The sequence below is a fragment of the Parasteatoda tepidariorum genome, chromosome 7, assembly GCF_982258835.1.
Source record: "Parasteatoda tepidariorum strain Cologne lab strain chromosome 7, Ptep-v5.0, whole genome shotgun sequence".
Lineage (NCBI taxonomy): Eukaryota > Metazoa > Arthropoda > Arachnida > Araneae > Theridiidae > Parasteatoda > Parasteatoda tepidariorum.
Window position 1 is genome coordinate 12,350,291 of NC_141761.1, and position 21,303 is coordinate 12,371,593.

At 29.0% G+C, this 21,303-nt stretch overlaps 1 protein-coding gene across 4 annotated transcripts in view; it reads left to right on the forward strand.

Annotated features, from left to right (window-relative positions):
• Window positions 1–21,303, forward strand: part of LOC107437470 (Fanconi anemia group A protein homolog) — a 73,493-nt gene that overhangs the window by 7,857 nt on the left and 44,333 nt on the right. For 2 of the 4 annotated variants that reach the window (XM_071185356.2, XM_087167319.1), the window contains exons 4-8: window positions 858–958; window positions 6,320–6,396; window positions 11,093–11,126; window positions 14,071–14,110; window positions 18,015–18,124. In XM_071185356.2, coding sequence (XP_071041457.1) covers window positions 858–958; window positions 6,320–6,396; window positions 11,093–11,126; window positions 14,071–14,110; window positions 18,015–18,124 — 362 coding nt within the window. Of the gene's footprint in view, window positions 1–857; window positions 959–6,319; window positions 6,397–11,092; window positions 11,127–14,070; window positions 14,111–16,221; window positions 16,283–18,014; window positions 18,125–21,303 lie in introns of all 4 variants that reach the window. The other 2 variants (XM_016049483.4, XM_043054142.3) reach the window with 1 other exon arrangement.

The window sequence follows — 21,303 nt, forward strand, 5'->3', positions numbered from 1 at the left end:
AAAAAATTATTATTAGAAGCAATCATGCCTTTCATATGCCATCTTTAGTTAATTTATCAATTACAAATTTAAAGATATAAAATTGACAGGATCATTGTGAAGTTACAGGGAGATGCACCTTGTTCCGAAGTTGAATGGCAACTGAATGATATTGACATGAGCACCGCCTCATGGCATCATGGTGCATAGGGTTTTTAAAAAGTGCTTAAAGGTGCTTACTTTCGTTTTTTAAAGCCCCTTAAAGGTGCTTTTGTCATGGAGTGTTTTTAAAAACTGCTTAATTTCCCCTTTTCGAAAATGAGATTTTTTTTCTATACCATTTCGATTTTCGTCATGTATTATGTAAAAGCGAACTTTTCACATTTGTCTATTCAACGTTTTCACAAATCATTCAACCACAATCCATTTCGGTGTACCGTCGGTCCATAGCGTATGAAAGCACCAATCATTTTACATGTTTGATGAAATAGTTGCAGGTCTGCATGTGCCTCAGTGAGATTATTGCGCTCTCATGTGCAACTCTACTGCAGTCTCTATTTCGGGCTTCTTTTTTCACCCTCCGATATCAAACCGAAATATCTCTTTGACATTTTATAATGGCTAATGTGATCAAGAAAAGAGTTCCTTGTCAGAAACTAGTTATTTTATCATGTTCATGTAATGTCTTTGAAAATTATTTTGCATTTTCTTAATGTATATAGTGCTTAATAATATTTTTGAACGCTTAAAAAGTGCTTATTTTTTTGTTGAAAGATTTGACTACTCATCTTGGTCATAGTTTGACAATTCTTAACAAAAAGAAAGGATACATCTTAACTTTTTTTTTATTACAATGATTAAATATTTTTTATTTTCAGACTAAAATCAACAGAGGGTATTTTAAAATTCTCTGAACGGTTTTGTATTTTCTGTCTTCAAGACAGCAGTAACCAATGGCAAGATCTTTCTTCCAAAACAGGTAATTTCACTTTGAAATATAATTTTTTGTTCAGTATGTCAGGCTTGCCACTCCACAGGAAAAACTTGGAAAATACAGGGAATTTAAAAATCACTTAAAATAACAGAGAAAATGCAGGGAATTTTGTCTTTTAAAAAAGGGTGACCACTCAAAGCGTAATCTATGGGATATTTAACCATGATATTTCTGCTATACTAAACTATTTCATTTACTATAGCATTATTTACATTCAGCTGTTTTTCCAGCAATTAACTCTGATAAATATAGTTAGCCCAATATAACTCACACGAGAGCAGAGTAATTGTTGTTTCCTCTTAAAATATTATATATAATATGTACGGGGACAGCACAGGGAATTTTTTTTCTAGATTTGAGTGGCAACCCTGTATGTAGAGCAGTGGTTCTTTGTGAACTTGTGAAAAATAAGTTTAAAAGTAGTTTATTTACCTGTGTAATGTACTGAGTAAAATAGTTTATGATATGAATTTTGTATGTAAAATAAAGTAATATGTACTACAAAAACGAAAGGTACTAATTATTAATTGTTAGCTTGTTTTTTTTGTTTGTTATCTTTTGCCAATTAGTTTTTCTAACTATTAATTGCATGGCTTAATTTAATTGTTAGGTTTTATTTCCTTTTGTAAGTTAATAATGAGCTTGCTCTCTTTCATCAATTAATAATTTTAATAGTCATTAAATTTCCTATTTATTTTAAAATTGTCGGAGATAGTCATAGCTTATTTTAATTGTTAGCTTCTCTTTTCTTTTGTAAGTTAATATTTAACTTGCTTTCTTTCGTTATGTAATACTTTTAATAGTCATTAAATTTTCTACTTGTATTAACATTTTAAAACTGTCAGAGATTGTCATAACTTATTTTAATTGTTAGCTTTTATTTTCTTTTGTAAGTTAATAAATAACTTGCTTTCTTTCATTAATTAATAATTTTAATAATCATTAAATTTCCTACTTATTTTAAGATTTTCAGAGACAGGACTAGCGCCGACAAAGATGTTCACGCCAGTAGGGCGTGGAAAAATTATAAAAAGTATATATATATAATGTTATATATAAATACTTTTGTTTAATTTAAACTTTAGTCATAATAAAAAAAAACATTATAATTTTTTCTATTTAATTTCTAAAATTTGGCAGCACACAAATGTACCACGACAGAATGATTGAGAATCACTGATGTCGACTTAAAGTGCCTTTTTTTCTTAATCCTGTGATTACTGCTGTTAGAGCTCGAATCTGATACTCAAACCTTTTACAAAGTAAATATGCAAAAGTGTTGCAATTATATACTACTACAACTCAATGCTGACAGTCCAGTACCAACGAGATAGCTTTTGACAGATCTGGAGGTTGACCCCTACATTGGTGACCTGCACACGTGACGTGAACACGCCTATTTCGATGGATGATACACATTGAAAAGTTGACCTTCTATTTGTGTCATCATCCTACTTGCCTATTGCTTCTCAGTCTCATTTATAAGCTACGGGATCCTGCACACACTCGACTGCTAACAGGAGAGACCTCAACCGTGAACTTAATACAGCTCTGTGGACAAATGCTCAAAATTCGGTGAACTTAATTCAATTCTCCCAGTGTTTTGCAAATATGGTAATTAGTGATATCCATACATTGAAATCTATCCCTGATAAAATTCTGGTAGGGGAGAGTATTGTGGCATAACTACCACTACGATTTTGAAACATAAATTCACTAATATATAAGACATGCTAACTGAATTCAATCTCGAGGTACCTTTTGATAGATGAAGGTTAACATTGTCGATTTCTACTGTCCCCCCAAAACCAACACAAACATTTTTGTCATTACAAACTTGTTTCATCCCGCCTCAAAATGAAACGAAATATTTTTTGCACCATTTTAATCAAATCTTTCCTCAAACAGGGATTTCTATCCAAATTTCACTTGATTTGCTCTTAATAAATAAATATATAATTAATAAAGTATCTTGCAAGTGTAGATTGTCTCTTTATAAATAATCCCAAGAAACTGAAGCGGTAAGATATTAAAACTTTATATGCTTAAAATTTTGTATATTTTTTAAGCGTATGAAGTTTTTTATCAAGTGATAAATCATTTATTTTATAGTATTTATTATTTAATTTTTATTTAATCTTTTATGTTTAAAATAACTTTCTTGCAACCTTAAAACTACATATTTTTTTTTTTTTTTTTTTTTTGCATACTATTGAAATCATTTATTTGTTCAATATTTAGAATGAAAGCATTGTCCTTTTATAATTTTTTAAAACTTTTTATTAATCATTATGTAATTACCCACCAAGTGTTCTTCAGGGACTTCTCTCAATGTATATTTTTTGAATCCTTGTATTAAAAAGTGGCCAAAAAATATTCAGCTTAGTAATTGCATATTAATATTCAAGTTTAAGAACAATCTATCCAAGTCTGACACAAATCACTGTTAAGGTATATTATTTTAATAAACATCTAGTTACAGCCTACAATCAAAGAGGTACAAAACCTCTTTGATTGTAGGTTGAAACAAGAAAATGTGTCTTAAAATCTTCTTTGAGCCCCTCAGTTTGTTTCAACTCATCTCAGTTTCAGTGGTTTTAAGTTTCAACTCCTCTCAAATTTTATTCATCATCTTCTATAAAAGCCCTATTTGATCTTTCAATTTTTCTCAGTTCCTGTAAATATGTACTTTTTTGTCTTTTATGTACCAGGGGTCTGTTTAGAAGAAATTTGGGTCCGTTAACGGACCCGTCACAAAATATTTTTTCATAAAAACAGACCCTTCACAAAATATTTTAACTTAAAAATGGACCCTTCACAAAATAATTTATCTTTAAATTGAACCCTTCACAAATTTGTTTATCCTCATTATTGTTTTGTTAATCGAATAAACCCTTCCCTCGATGGTGGGGGGAAAGAAAGACAGATGTGAACAAACTAAGTTTTGTCTTCGGCAGACGCTTCTTCCGAAATGAATATTCTGCGTTCAGCAGTATAGGCTAAATACCAAATATTTGTATGTTGCATCTCTAATTTAATAGCAGCAATTGTTTGAAAAGAATCTTGTATCTATTTACAATTTAAAAACTTCTTGCAAAGGTTTTTAGCAAATTTTGCAATAACAGGACTATTTGCAGGGCTGCCATTGGCGACTAAAAAGGCTACTAAAGCGACTATTTTCATGCAATAGCAACTAGGGCGTCTATTATAGTAGAAATATGAGTAAAAACAACTAATTTGCAATGAAGTGCGTAAAATTGGTGACTTTTTTAAGCCAATTAGCGACTGAAATTAAGAATAACTTTGGTTTCCCCCTCTTTTTTCCCCCGCGCGTTTTCGTTTTATCCAAACTTTATTCTTCCTCACTGATGTCAAAAGCAAGACAGACATGTTTAACCAATCAGACTAATGGAATTCACACTGCGTAAATGCTCCTCCTGCTCATATAATATCTCTGAGGATTACGTTTTCTCCCCCCCCCCTCTTTTAATTTGAACTAAGTAGCAAAAAAAAAAAAAAAAAAAATCTCTTCAATTACACAAAATGGGTAGTTAATTTTTTTTAGAGCTATTTACAATAGAAAAAAGGTAATGGTGATATTCGCTTTGTCCAATTCTGATCGTAATTTTTTTAATAAGCTTTAAATTTGGAAATGCTTCGGTTAGGAAAAGTAAATATAATAAAAACTTGATAGATGAATTAAATTACAATATTTCTATTTCTTTTCTTCAAATGTCTAAACTAAGCAGCTGCAAATTAGAGCCGAGAAAGGAAATTCGAGTTTCAAATTCACCTGTTCTGTAGCAGATAAAAATAAAACTCCCTGTTTTTATGCATAGTGTGACAGAATAAGGGTCCACAAGTAATTACAATTTTGGATCGGTTTGTTTTGATGTTTGGTTCGATTTGGAATGTTGAAGTTTGCAGGGACTGCAGACGTCATATTTTGCTTACTTTTTCTATTATTTCTGCACTCTTCCTCCTCCCCCTGTTATATCCTATTTTTTTTTAAATCCTCTCATTTCTGCTATTCCTCTTTTAAAATGCACAGTGACAGCCAACAAAACGAAATAATGACTCAAGGTCAAGTATTGCAACTGCACTTGTTTTTCAATTCATTCATTTTGAATGGGGGTGTGAGGAGCAGAACACGGTAGAACATGAATTCTTATTAGTACGTCAGCTTCTGTGTCTGCTTGCCAATTCATGTTTAACTCATGAAGCTGCTGAAAAATTATGAGTAACAGAGAGAGAACATGAAATTGAATCGGTTAGAATTGATAAACTTGTTCATAAAAGGAAAACAAATTTAATTGATATCTATACTAAAAGCCCCAAGAAAATGTTAAAAAAATAATAAATTTTTACATTTTATACAACATTGTGTGTTTTTTTCCCACTTCATTTTCAATCATAAAATTCTTAATTTTAATTTATTTGTACCTATATAATAATTTTCCTTTCATATTAATGTTGAAAATTATTTAAGTACTTTTAGAATGCAGATTTTGATTATTCTATACTAAATTTTTATTTCATAGTAAGGTTAAAAAAATTCATATATGAAAGTAAAGGTCATTTATACTTCATTTTTTATAATGCCTAAAATTTTTAGTCTAGCTTTTTTTTTCAATATTTTTTTTAATTACAACTATTGTTTCTTATATGATATCTGAAGCCTTATGCCTCATAAAGAATAAAACTAAAAATAGATATTTTTAAAATGTTCAAAAATTTTGGAAGTTTTCTGCAGCAGTTCCTTCAGCATTACTCTATCTATATATTGTTGGTAAATCCACAAATAAATGTACATTTTTTATAAAATATGAGTATCTAACTGCATATTATTTGAATTTTATACTTTTATAGCACAAATAATTAAAATTATGTTAAAGGAGGATATGATGTTGGCACCTATTTTATATATCTTGGAGACTATTTAGGAGACTTTTTTTCTATGATGCAACTAAAGCTACTATTATTCTTGTATTCATCCAATGGCAGCCCTGTATTTGCCCAAATTCACAAAGACGGACCCTGGTTGAAAGAATGTGACTTAAGGTTTATTTTGTATTCACAAATTACGAGTAATTTTTTCACAATTTTACAAAAATGGACCTTTGACAAAATGTCAGACCCCTGTGTTCTATATTAACAAGGGTTCTAAAAGTATATGTTAAGAATGTCTTCTTTTTTTTCTTCTTTTTATTTTTGTTTGATCCTTGAGAACTTATAAATTTCAATTCGTATAATATTCAGTAATGTATTATAATTTTGTTGTTATTTGTTTTAAAAATTATATCATGAAATACTTATTTTTAATGTAATAGTTTCACTGTCTTTCAGGTTTGATGTCGAGCATTATTGAGAGAGCTTTTAACTGCTGTAATGAAAATATTGAGGAAATGTCAGAATTAAAAGAGGTATTTTATTTTATTTACGATTGAGGGAATTTCAATAATTCATTTGGAAGGAAATGTGTACAAATAAATTAAATTAAAGGAATTCAATGAAATGTACTCAAATAAGTTCTATCAATGGGTGATTATTTAAATGTGTTTTGAAACTCGCATGTCGTAATAATATAGTAAAAACACAGGGCTTTCAAAATCACATTAATAATTGCCTATAATTTAGTCATTTCTTTATAATTTAATATATAATAATTTAATTTCTAATCTATAATTTAATCATTACTTAATAAATTTTTACCCACACTTTTATTTTCGATCTATATAAAGATTAATATGTATCGGATAATTGAAGCATCATGCTTTTGTGAGTCATACTTGGTTGTATCATTTCATAAATAATATCTAAAAAATTAATACTCACCAGTAACGTCTTTACGCAGGGGCACACCTGGGCAGCTCCCTTCAGAATCTTATGTTTTATAAAATACAATACAAGAGCAAACAACATTGCATTATATATTTTTTTAAATAAATATATTTTTGTTTGAAAAGTATGCATTTTTATTTATAAATAGTGATTGATTAGCATGCAAACACCAGTATAATTTGAACAATTTATCACCAGGAAACCTTAAAAAGTGAACCAAAATCTATTTTTCTGAGTTATGTTTAAGTTTTTAGATATTCGATGTCATAATGTCTCTAAATATGTTTAATCACCACCAACTCTGTTGAGTATTTATAATTTATTAAGTAAAGTATTAATTGAAAGAGTTTTGAATTACACAGCAGTAAGGGACGGAAACTTTTAAACTGATCTGTATCTGATGTGCATTGAAAGATGTTTTACTTTTAATAACTGACGAAATAATTCATACCTTTTGAATTTTTATATTTTATACCCTTATGTTTTTTTTTTATTTAACTATTTTAATTAGCTTCTTGGTTTTAAAAATAATTTTATTTGAGGATTGCAACTGGTTAACATCTCAATTGTTTTGTTTTTTTTTAAATTATGCATAGTTTAATAATGCTTTATTTTATGTGCATTGTGTTTTTGGGTTAATCAAAATGTATTTAAGTTTATTAAAATTATTAAATATCTTGGAAATGTTTTATGTGAAATTTTTTTTAAGTTCAATTTTAAACAGTATTATGCGTTATAGGGGCCTAAAATTTTTTTTCCCCAATGGCCCTGTTTGTTATTAAGAAGGTCCTAATACTCGCCTATCTCTGTTACTGAGTCATGTGCAATGTCATGCATTGGGAGAACAAAGTCATTTGTTGAAAACCAAAGAATTTAGGAAAAGCTGTATAATTATTTGCTTTAAATTATAATTCTACATAATTTATTAACCTTACCTAAAGAAAAAACTTTTGAGGAAAAAATAAAATATTAAAAGAAGGAAATGTTAATTTTATAGAAAAAATGTTCAAAACTGGCATGAGTTCTGCTTCCATCTCCCCTGACAGTAGTTTTCCTGCATTACACTTTCAGTGCCACTAAAAGTTTCTTGAAAAAAGTCTTTTTTTCAAGAATGTATTTCTTGTGCATCAGAGTGGAGAGAAATAATCATGATTTTTCTATTCTCATTTGAGATTTTTTTAAAAAAATCTGTAATGACTGGCTTTAGCTGGAATTTCGAAATAATAATCTAAAATAAAAAATTCAGAAATCGCGAAAGTGTAAAACATAGTTTGTTCTATGAATTATGTTCTTTCTATAATTTTTTTTCCTTTTAAAGAACACTATATCTTACTCACACTTATTTAAGAATCTCTTTTTTAAAGAATCCTATTTGTGTGATATATGATCTTTATTTTGGCAGTTACTGCCAAATTACGATGTTTAATTTATGTACGAATTTTAATTTGTGTAATGATTTACAAAATACGAAAGAGGAAATAATGAGTGCATTTTTCAGCCTACAAAATGCGAGTAATTCACATATAATATTGAAATTTAAAAAATATTACTTTCACAATTAAAAATTTTTAGTCTATACTTTCTTTTGTAAACACTACTTTAAATTAGTAATTGTTATAATTAAAAGTATCTTAAAGCCAAATATTAGTGCTGAGGAAGTTTGTCACAAAAAGCCCAAGAAAATTCTTAAACAGGGGATATGTTTATATAATCAAATGTGTTAGGAAAGAAAGACTTGTGTAAATATTTAAGACTGACTTTGACGTAGGTTGTTAAAAAAAAAAATTGTTTAGTTTGTAATTTTTCAAAAATACTTCCTTAAATCTCTCATGTTTGAATTTTTGACAATATTATAATGATATGTAATCAGGGTTCCCACTGGTCTGGAAGAACAAAGAAAATCTGGAATTGTCCAAAAATCAGGGAATAGTTCGGGAAAATTGCAATTTTTTTTACAAAAACCAGAAATATACCTGGAAAATAACCAGTCTTAAAATTGTAGGTAACAGTAATCAGTTATTGAGATTAGAGTTAAATAATTCTAACATCTATAACAATTATTTTTTGTAAAACTTTCACATTTTAGTCCAACTGAAATGTGTGTGAAATGTGTGTTCTTCTTTCATTTAATGTTTTTTTTTTCACACACAAAATCTAATATTTCACATTACAAATAAAAGATTCAAAGCTTTCTAATGAAAATATCATACCGGCCAACTTTCACGCTTTTGGCGTAAAATTTCATTTTTATATTTAAAGTGTATGCTTTCTATATATTCCTTGCATTTATAAACTTAATTTATAATTTTTTTGACCACCACTATTTTTAAAAAATTAAGTATGTATATTAATCTGTAGGGTGACCCGGGGTAATTCACGATCACTCTGTTTATGGGGTAAATAATGATCACCTAAGTTTTATTTTAAAAAAATAATTTTTTTCTAAATTTGAGACATGGACAAGAATGCTTGTACTCTTTACTAAGGTATTACTACTTTTGCTTAATAATAGTTTTTTGTTCAATCTAACAAAATAAGTATCTTTTAAACTGCTTTCTGTATTTTCCATTTCAAGGATGGGTTTCAAAAAGTGCACATTTCTGCAAAGATCTCCCTCCTTCTCTTAATAATAAATATTTTGAGTTACTTTCTTTTTCTTTGATATGAAAATAGTGTAAGCTCTGGTTTAATTGTTTCACATCTACTGTAAACATTATAATTGATTATAGGAAACTATATCAAATGTTGCCCCCTACAGATGGGGTAATTCCTGATCATTGTCATTTCTTTTCATAAATAGTATTAAAATAAGCTAATAAATAGCTATTTGTCTTTCCTTAAGTAACAGTTCATATTTATCAAGTGGAACGACTATAAAATATTTTTTAACTCATTTTAATCACAAAATTTGTTTTTAACCGTATACTAGACAAATGTGTTCCGATTTGTCTTACAAGTTTATAAATTAGCCTAATATAAATATGGTGAGAAATTATAAGCATAAAAAGGATACTAAGCTTCTAGAAAGCAAAATTAGTTCTAGTAATTAAAGTTTCTTAATTAGTAAATTTCTTTTAATGATTGAAAATGAAAATTTCAGTGTGAGAGCTGCTACCAGAGCTGTTGACATACCTCACTTAACTTTACACTCTACCTTAATGAAGTTTTGAAATCCAGTAAAAGTAACCCATGTGAGAACTCTTTCTTATATTCCAGCAGAACATGAGAATGAGTTGACTGCTTGCCTAAAATGTATGGCACGATATAAAGATTTTTGGAAAATTTAAAGTTTTAACCTTTATTTTTGCTTTTTAAATAAATCGTTTTATTAGCTGCTTAAACATATATTTTTGGTTTATTTGTTTGATCTTGATGTCTTATTTGTTAATTACCACTATATAATTATTTTTAAACAGCCCCTTTATGATTGAAACTGGTGATCAGTAGTTATCCCAGAAGTGATTAGGAATTACCCCAGAAAGGATCAAGAGAAGGGGTAATTCCTGGTCACTAAAAATTTAAAATATATTAAATTCTAATTAAATTTTCAAACAAAACAAGGTAGCCTAGGACTCATCTCACATAGCATCAAACTTCCAGTAAATATTATAATTCTATCTTGAATAGTTTTACTAAATAGTTGTTTGCATTTTTTGATCAGGAATTACCCCAGATCACCTTAATACAATCGTGGAAGCCCGCATAAGCTATTTCAAAATGTAATGTATGTTTCTGCATAAAATTGTAATATCAATTCCATTTAACAAATCATCCTCGAAAGGATTAAAAGTTGGCAGATATGAAACAGGGTCTTAATTTACATTGAAATTTATTTGGAAAAGTCAAGGAATTTTTTTCTGAAATAATTGAGTGGAAACCCTGTGAAGTATGTGAATAATTGCATGATCATGACATACTCAAAATCGCTGATACACTTTTCTATTATTCCTTAAGAAGTGAGGGAAAAGATGCAAAAGTTGAAAAAGGCAAGTGATTTTCAACCATAGTAATCACTGGTTCTTTAATCGCAAGAAATATTAAGTAATAAAAAAACATTAAAATTTTGCAAGATAGAAGGACTTGAAAATAATGATTTTATGCAACATGCTTGCACTTAAACCAGTGTTAACTTTATGTACTAAAATAAAGGGAATTTGAATTATAAAGAATGCAGTGAGATGAAATAAATCATAAGTGATTTTTAAACTGTTAAAAATTTATTGATAAAGATTAATGATTTTTGATTATGTGCCTAACATTTTCTTTTGATATTTTCAGGTATCTAAAACGGTTGTTGAAAACTTCCTCCAATGTAAGTAGGTTTCATATTTATTATGCCAAAAGTTTTTATTCTCCTTAATTTTCTTTGTGAATGATTTTTAATATCCAGTTTCTATTCCTTTGTGAAATAAAAGCAAAAAGGTTGCAGAAATTAAAACTGGGTCAGGAAAAACTTGGAATTGTTGGGGAATTTTATTTTAACTCTAAAAAGCAGGGAATATTAAGGAGGAGTTGCATATTTTTACAAAAAAAAAAAAAAAAAAAAAAAAAAAAAATACAACCTGGAAAATTCCTATATTATAGTCTTAGAATTGTCAATATCAGTAATCAATTATTGAGATTCCAGTTAAATAAGTATAACATCTACTACTATTAATTTATAAAATTCCACTTTTTCGTGTTTCCATGCTCATTCTATTATATGTTTTTGTTTACAAAATCTAATTTTTGACATTATAAATGAAGTTTTCCCTTGAAAAATTGCATGGTATAGATAAAATAGGCTATAGATTTCCATTGAAATATACCAGTTATACCTGGAAAAGTCAGGAATTTTTTTCTTCTGAAATCGAGTGGGAACCTCTGTTAAAACTGAAGAACAATTTTAATTTGAGTAAATTGCATACAATTGGCTGTAGATCCTTATTTAGTTGGTCTTTGTTATTATCAAATTATTATTTTTCCATATATTATTCAATGTTTTGCCTTATATTAAAAGTTTTTTGAATCCTTTAAAAAAAAAAAATTGTGAAAGTTTAAAAGTGGCTTCTGTTAAGAATGCTATAACTGGCCAGTAACATAATGTCCTAATTTTTTCCATATTGTCTGCTTAGACCATATGCAAAAAAGAAATTTTTAAATGTTTCTAATACAAATTATATCTCTGAAATTGGAGATTGATCGTCAGGTCAAAATTATGATCTGTGGATGTATGAATGGGTCTGCCCTATAAATGGGTGTGACAGAAGTTGAATTTTTGCCCCTGGATGGCACTACTGGAAAACAATCACACCCTTTTCCTTAATAGCCTATGACAGCAACAACTTTCTTTAAGAGGCCCTCCTGAACAAACTCTACTGTTGAAAGTGTCAAGATAAATAAGAAGGGAAGAAAAGAAAATTATAAATATGCTCTGAGTCCTCTTTAAAAAAAACAATATTGATGGTGGCAACACCGGTAACTTTCAAAATCATGTAAAATACAAGACTGTCGTTCATTTGCAATTTAAAATGTAAGGCAGTATTTTTTATTCTAATAATTTTCTTTTTCCAATAAAATTATTCCTATAAATTCTGCAACTAAGCATTTTTCAAAAGGTAATTTAATATTAAACATTTGTGAGTTTTGATAAATATCTTCATTTTAGCCTAATTAATTGTAGCATATGTACCACTACAAATATATAAGTCCAATTCACTTAAGACTTGTTAACTCGATTCTATGGTGGGGTACTTTTTCATAGATGAAGGGTGACATTGTCAATTTCTACATTCCCCTACATCAGTGTTTCCCAAAGTGTGGTACTTGTACCCCAGGGGTATGGGAACAGTTTAGACGGGGTTCGCGTTCTTATGCGAAATATCTTGCAACAAACGGAAATTTCAAAATTTTTTATTTAAAAACAAAGCTAACCATGAAAATCTGTGATTATGTATTTTTCTATGGGCTATTTTTTTCAGAATTAACAGTTAATAATTAGTGGGGTCAACAGCTAGTTAATAATCAATGGTGTCAACAGCTAGTTAATAATCAATGGTGTCAACAGATTTTTAACTTTTTTGAAATTGTTTTATAGTAAAAAATACGTTAATTTTTATATTAGTGGTACACAGCTTTACGAAAAATTTATAAAGGGTAGGCAAAAGTCATAAGTTTGGGAAACACTGCCCTACATTAATGTCAAGAAAGAAAAAAAGCATTTTAGCATCTGAATCGGTTTTTCATTAGATTAAACTGATAGTTTTTTTTTTAAAAACGTGAAAGATGGTGATTGTGTAGTTTTGAGTGACTTACTTAAAACTATAAATTGCATAATTTTAGTTGAATTCAAAAATCTATTCTGAAAATTATCAAGCACCATTTCCCCTAAAATGAAATGTAATACCTTTATTTTTAGTTGTATCTGAAAGATACGCTGCTATCAAATCACCGTCTATCACCAAAATCTTATTTAAAGCGAAAATAATTGAGAAATTTAAATCGAAAATTTAATTTAAAATCCAAGACAACGAGGGCAGAAGCCTCTTAGGAATTGTCCTTTGAGAAATAAAACAAGTTTAGGCTGGAATCCACGTTTTTAAGCTTTCAGATCGAGGTAACATTAAAATCAATCTTCCTTTCTCATTGTGAGATCTTTGTTCATCAATCTTTATAAAAGAATGTTTTTTTTTCCCCTTGCTAATCACAATAATAAAAGAAAAGATGAGTGCTGGTTATATTTCATTATTTAAAATATTATTTATTTATTTTAACCATGTAGTTCTAAGTTATTTTTTTTAATATTTCTACTTAATTAAATGTGGTAACTTTTATGCCTTATCAAATAAGATCGATTTTTCTTAAAAATACAACCATTTCCTCGCTACTGTTTTTCGTGCCACAAGGTCCTCACGACTTTCGTCAAAATTTGTGTGCATACTTAATTAAAGTTTTAAAATAAAAACGTAAAGTTACTATGCATTGTAAATTTAGGTAAGATTATGTTGAAAGTTAAATATTCATTTTAAAGGCGGAAACAACCAAGTTGATTCACTTTCTTAACTCTGTTCAATGCTTTTTTGATTTCTATTTTAAATTTTATTTAAATTAGTTAAAAACTTCTGCCTTCTTATAAATTTTATTTATGTATCTGTTATCTTAAGTTAACTTGCTGTGTGCATTTTTTTTTAAAATTTAGCTCTTATATTTTATTTTTCTTTTCACACGAATAATAAATATATTTTTGATACAAAATTTCTTATTTTCATATATTGCAGATATTTTTACCCTTAAAGATGGTGACATTTCTACTGAAAGGTAAAAAAGAAAAATAATTGCTTAATTTCATTTATGTATTATTATGTTCAGGGTGGCCATCCACCTGGAAAACCTTGAAAACCTGAAATTATCAGGGAATTTTTTTTACACTGGAAAAGTCAGGGAAATTTAAATAAAAACCTAGAAAAATCAGGGAATTTTAAAGAAAAGCTGGAATTTTTTTATAGATTTTCTTAATTTAAATTATTTTATGATCCATTATACCAACTTTTTTTAAACTGAAATTTATTGCCAAACAGTTGAAATATCAACTTAGCAATATTTTGCATGTGTCAAAATTTACTCCATTAATCCCTGTTAAACTAGAATGCCACCTAAAACCCCTGATTGCTAAATGAATGGAGAAAGCTTTTTGGAGACAGTTTAGGAAAGGCAAAAATTGTGGTGGGGGTTGAAGAAGGAGTTAAGATATTTGCTTCTGTTTATAAAAGTAGCATTTGTTTCCATTCTAAACCGTGGGTTGAATCCATTTATCGTTTGTTCCGATGCTTTAAGTTTTTTTTCTTTCTTTTGACTAAATGGTTAAGAATGTTTTAGTATTTTTAATTTCATAAAATTCACCACAAACTGGTTGGTCATAATTTAATAGATTTTATGTTATACTCTTTTTCTAAAAGCTTTTGTACACCCATCCAAATCTGTGAATTTTTTTCAGCAAAGCCAATCAAATCACATATTTTCTTACAATCGCGAACAGCAATGTTTGTCAACAAATCGTACAATTTTTAATGCTAATTTGTTTGATTTTATTTTAACAATTTATAACATATTTTAAAAAAAAGGTTCTTTTAAGGATCAACCATATGTTAACATGGTTATATTAACATTTTGTTGGTAAATATTTGATTTTTAATTCAAAATTAAGACTTTTGATTTAAAATGTCCAATTCAAAATTTGACATTGTGTAGTAGTAACAATGTCGAAAGTTTGTACTCTTTTTCCAGAGATGATATTTCCTAAACTGTTTCTCCTTTTACTTTAAGAAGCTGGTAAAAATTAGGGAATGTGTAGGAAACATGTTAAATGTTGTATAAACAGAGGATATAAAATTTTTTATTCATATGTGTTTATTAGGAAGGAGAATGAAACTGTTTTTTTGTTCTGCATTGTGCAGGTTTCTAGTTGTATAAGCAAACAAAAAAATTAACTACTCTAAGCTAAAAAATCCTTTTGTTAGATAGGAATTCTTTAAATATTTTAATTTCAAATTAGAAAGGAATAAAATATAAAGAATTTATCTAGTTTTTTTCTATGAGATATGTAATAAGAAATTTAACAATTTTGCCATTGTGACATTAATTTTTTAATACTCCTTATCGTGTTTAAAAACATTATTTGAACATTTGACTTTAGATATTGGTTCAAAGAAAATATGATCAATGAATTTTACAAAGAGTACTATTTGGATTAAATACAATACAAAATGTAAGTAAATATAAAAAGTTATTCATGCATAATCGCCTGAAATTATTGTTTTTTTATTAATTATTTTTTTGTTTAATGAAAATTAGAGATGCGGCAAATATTTGATTAATATTCGGCATTCGGCCTGCTTTCCGAATATTCGGCCAAGTATTTTTTGACAAAGTTTTAATAGATTAAATAGAGTTATCTAAAATAATATTTTTGTTATGCATTATCAGATATAGTCTTTACGCATCTTTGTTAAGTTTTAATATTCATGTGCTTGCAAAATTATGTTGTGGAAGATAAATGAAAAAGCAAAATTTCTGTTTTAAGAATCTAGATTGTTTTCTTTTCTGTTTTGATTATATCACAGCATTTTAACTGAGCATTTTATGATGGATTTTATTCTTTTATTTTTACTTTTTTCTAGTATGGTAGGACAGCTGGTAGCAAAAAAATGCCGCAATTCTCAACCTTAAAGTTATTTTAAGAAATTAGAATGCTTTTTTTTTCTGTCTCTTTTTTGCCTTTTTTTTATTAACTTTTTATCAAAGTTTTTATTATGATACAGTATTTTTTAAAGAGTGTTTCTGAAGAACGTTATTTTGATCACGACTACTTGAAAAAGCGTTAAATTTTCTTCTAAAAATTAAGAACAATTTTTGTTTTCATTTCTATTTAGGTTTTTCTCTTTTAAAAAACTTTGGTTTTTATCAAGAGTTTTATTATGGTGGAGCAATTAAGTGAGTTTCTATTAGACTTATTTCTTTTTTCTACCCTTTGAAAAAAAAATGCAGTATAGTTGGAAAACAGATGTTCCATTTAAAATATGATAGTCCATCTGTTCAGTTTAATTATGATAGATTTTTATTTTTTATGTTTCGCTTTTGTGTAAAATTTTTTGTGGGCATTTTTAAAAGCTTTTCTGGTAGACTTTTTTTTTTTTTTTAAGTTTTATGTTTACTTTTTTTTTTTTGGAAAGTACTATTTTCAGCATTAAAGTTTTGTCTTAAAAATGAAGAGAATATTTTTTGCTATTTCTCTGTTTCTTTTTTATTCAACTTTACAACTTCAGTTTTTTTTTGTAGCTATTAGTTAGTTTTTATTTATCTTAAATATTTCTAATAGGTAACTTTTCTAATTTTTTCTCTTTACTCCACACTAATAATATAGCTAAGTTTTGATAAATTTTCAGAAATGACTAAACTTATTTATGTGTAAAAAATAATATATATTAATGATTTTTTTAAAAAGAAAAATGCTACTATTCGGCCACCAAATATTTGGTATTCAGACCATTTGTTTGGCTGACTATTCGGTATTCAGCAATTTTGCCAAATCACTATTCATTACATCCCTTATGAAAATATGTTAAACAATACTTGTCAAAGTTTTTTTTTTTTTTTTTTGAGTCTCCCTGTATTTGCCATTCGGTGCACTTGGTGTAAAAATTACATTCACATTAAACTTTTTTTTATTCAATCAAATACTAAACATATTATTTTAACATATTATTTTAAATACTAAACATATTATTTTCTCCACATCCAACTTAATTTCACCACATCCAACTTGTACCAAAACATTAAAAATTCAAAAAAAAAAAAATAAATAAAATCTTGCTAAGTTAAAATAAATGTACTTTAATTATTTTTTAAATATGATATATTAAAATAATATCATTTTGAATACAATACTTTACAAATTTGATACTTTTGTTGTATGCATCCTATACTTTATGGGGAAAAAAACACGTTAACCTGGAAATTTTAAGATTTTTACCTGGAAAAATCAGGGAAATTTGAAACCTGATTTGAGTGACCACCCTGTATGTTATTGTTATGTGCAAACATTTGTAGTTGTTTCACATTTTTTATTTCTTAGTTAGTCTGCCTGTAAAAGTGATCAGTGCATAAATGAAATTTTGTGAAAGCCGTTTACTGGCATCATTAATGTGGCATTTTAGGATAAATATTCAAATATGGCATATTTTAGGACAGGATAACCTGTTTGATAGGACACTTGGCCCATGTCCTAGTTGTAGTGGGTTCGATCCCCGCCGACTGAAGACTCCCCGTGTAATAAATGGTGACTGATGCACGTTAAATCTGTCAAGTCGCAAAATCCTCCTTTTTCCCAAAACAAATCGATACCTTTGGGTGTACTGATCCAGGAGTTTCCTTGTCTTCTGGATTGGGTTCAAAATTACAAGGCTACGAAGTTGAACATTAGTGGTTGTAAAATATTTAATGTCTCTTTCAGTAATCATAATTTCAAGGTCTGTCTGTAATTATAATTTACTTTAAAGAATTAAATTTTACCTTAGTTTCAGAGAAGCTGAAACTTAAAGGAAAAAAATATTCTTTTACCTCAATTCAGATATGCTTCCATGAATGATATGCTATTTACGTATTTGTATTCTGTATTGCTATTAAGTGATTAAATTAAAAATGGATTGATTCATTTTAAATCTAGATTGCAAGCTTTTTTTTGCTTATGGACTTGTAGTACTATTGATGTAGATTCTCTGAATTTGTTTTCACAATTTGCTCTTCAAAGCTTTCTAAATACTTCAAGAGCAACAGGTATGTACTATTTTGATTTATATTTTCTTAATTTTGTAAATAGAAAGGAACAAATTTTACTGTTATGAAATTTTTCACTTCCTGGTACTAAGCAATATGGAGGATAAATTCCTGTCTCAACCAATGTCTAACTAATGTCAAAAGGAAGTATTTGTACTTTGCATGGAAAAGGTGCCAATATCATTTCAGGGGTCTGTCCAGGGCAAATTTACTACCTTTAATCAGTACCTTCACAAAGTACTTTTAAAAAAGCAAGTTCTAAAATTGTCTCCCCCCCTGCCTTTTAAAATTTTGTTGTGGTATCTTCATTAAAACAATAAAACTGGAGTTAACTACTAGGGTTGCCACAGGCGACTGAAATACAACTATTTTTGGCATGTGGCGACTATGGCAACTTCTTTTGCCTGAAAAAGCTAAAAAAGCAACTATTTTCAGGAAAAGAGAGACTTTTCTGTACTCCTAGCAATGTTTTTTTTAAGTATAAATTGGGTGGGAAATCTGCACCCCACAAGATAGTTTCTAAACACACTAAACTTTTTTTTTCCTTAAAAAATTTTTAATTGCAAATTTGAGTTTTCATTAACAAAACATTAGTCATATTTTTGATGAATTTTTGTTCTTATTTAGCATGGTTCCCACGGTCCTTGAAAGTCCTTGAATTTTTTTTGCTAAATTTTGGTCCTTGAATTCATCTAATACTGCCAGCGGCCCTTTTTATAAAACACCCGCGGATCTTTCTCGTTCTTTCTGTTTTGTTCCCGAGCTCTCTCACATGGTTTTTGGCGCCATCGTTTCTAGCCGGTCCTAGCGTCTTGGTGTCTGGCCAAGCGCGCAGAGCACAGCAGCCAATCAACGCGTCTGAGGCAGGACTCCACTTCATCTTCTGTCGCATATGCTTACATCGTCCTTTTTTCTAATCGAAACTGGAATACTCTCGAATTTTGTACCAATATATACCTTGTAGTTTTCAATAAATTTGCCCTTTTACCATCCACACTTGTCCTTACGTTGGCGTCATTTCGGTTGGCTTCGTATTTGTGTTATGTAGTTTAAACTAGTTATGCCTGGGAAGTGCTATTTTATTACCCAATGGATGGATAATCCAGCTTATAAAGAACATTGTCTTCTTATGTGGTCAAAGGGGATGTGCTTGATGCTGAAATTCTCTGGAGTCTCAAGTGCATCACCAGGGGTCTGTTTAGAAGAAATTTGGGTCCGTTAACGGACCCTTCACAAAATATCTTTTCATAAAAACGGACCCTTCACAAAGCATTTTAACTTTAAAACGGACCCTTCACAAAATATTTTAACTTAAAAACGGACCGTTCACAAAATGATTTTTCTTTTAATCGGACCCTTCACAAATTTGTTTATCTTCATTATTGTTTTGTTAATCGAATAAACCCTTCCCTGGTAGGGGTGAGGGAATAAAGGCAGATATAAACGAACTAAATTTTGTCTTCGGCATTCAGCAGTAAATTCTGCGTTCAGCAGTATAGGCTAAATACCAAATATTTGTATGTTGCATCTCTAATTTAGAAGCAGCAATTGTTGTTTATTTTTTAAAATTTAATTTTTTCAATTAAAATTTTACAGTGTTGAGCATAATCTTGTATGTCTTTACAATTTAAAAACTCCTTGAAAAAGTTTTTTTGCGATAACGGACCCTATTTTCACAAATTCACAAAAGCGGACCCTGGTTGAAAGAATGTGACTTAACGTTTATTTTATATTCACAAATTACGAGTAATTTTTTCACAATTTTACCAAAAACGGACCTTTCACAAAATGTCTGGACAGACCCCTGATCACTAGTAATTATTCATATAACTCCTGTGAAGGGGTTAGTACATTGTTCTCCAAAATGTTTGCTGATGGCTGTATAGCGAAACAATTTTCTTGTGTTGCCACAAAGTGCGCCTATGTGTGCTCCTTTGGATTGGCACCATACTTCAAAGGGATTCTTATAAATGAGCTGAAGAATGTTGATTGCTACACTGTACTCTTTGATGAGACGTTAAACCAGTCTCTACAATCTAAGCAGATGGACATGATGGTAAGGTATATGGGAATTGATAATAAAGTTTGCACTAGGTGTCTTACCTCCCAATTTATGGGTCATGGAACTGCAGAAAATATTTTGTCCTCTTTTTACAAATGCATGAATGATGGTTTAAGGCTCTCTAAAATACTTCAATTATCCATGGATGAACCCTATATCAATTGGAAATTCTATGAGATGCTTCAATGTGAATTAAAGGAGGAATATTCCCACCTGGTCATATCCATTGGCAGTTGTGGATTACACATAATGAATAATGCTTTTAAACATGGTGAAAATGCCACTTCATGGCATATTAATGAAATTCTTTCTTCTCTTTATTGGTTGTTTCAGGACAGCCCTGCAAGGACTTCTGACTTTTTGTCACTGTCTTCACTTAAAAAGATGCCATTAAAGTTTTACAAATGTAGATGGCTCGAAAATATCCCTGCAGTAGAAAGAGCCATTGAAATATGGTCAGATGTTGAATCGTATGTAAAGTGTGTAGACAAGGGGATGTTTAATGTTTTTTTTTTGGTTATAGCAAAATTATAAAACCTTTTCTAAAGACCTACCAGAGTGATGCACCTCTTTTACCATTTTTCTCTGAAGATACACTTAATACAAGCAAGCAGTTAGTTCACTTTTTTTAACGTTTATAAAAAAGATACCATGGAAAATTTTTCAATTGCTGCAGAGCTTTGCAAGTTTGATTTTTCCAATGAAGTAAATTTCAATCTAGTGAATGAGATAACCTTAGGATTTGTTGGGGACAGTTGTGTTTAGCAGCTTTTGAAAAGAAACAGTTTGCTCTCAAAAGATGTGTTTAATGTCCGCATAGAATCCAGAAGTTTTGTGACAAAACTTCTGGAGAAGCTGTTGAATAAATGCCCAATTAATTATTGCTTAGTAAGGAATGTCTCCTGTTTCAATCCAAGAAAAATGGCACTTCAGCCTGAGACTTGTCAAGAGTCTTTTAAAAAAAACTTTTGATGAACTTGAATGAAAAAAAAGTTGTGGATAAAGAATGTGATGAAGTAATTTTTCAATACAAGCATTTTATTGAAACCATTGTGACTTGCAATAAGTATTTTTTTTCTATTTTTTTTTTTACAGAAAATGATAGGGTAGACACCTA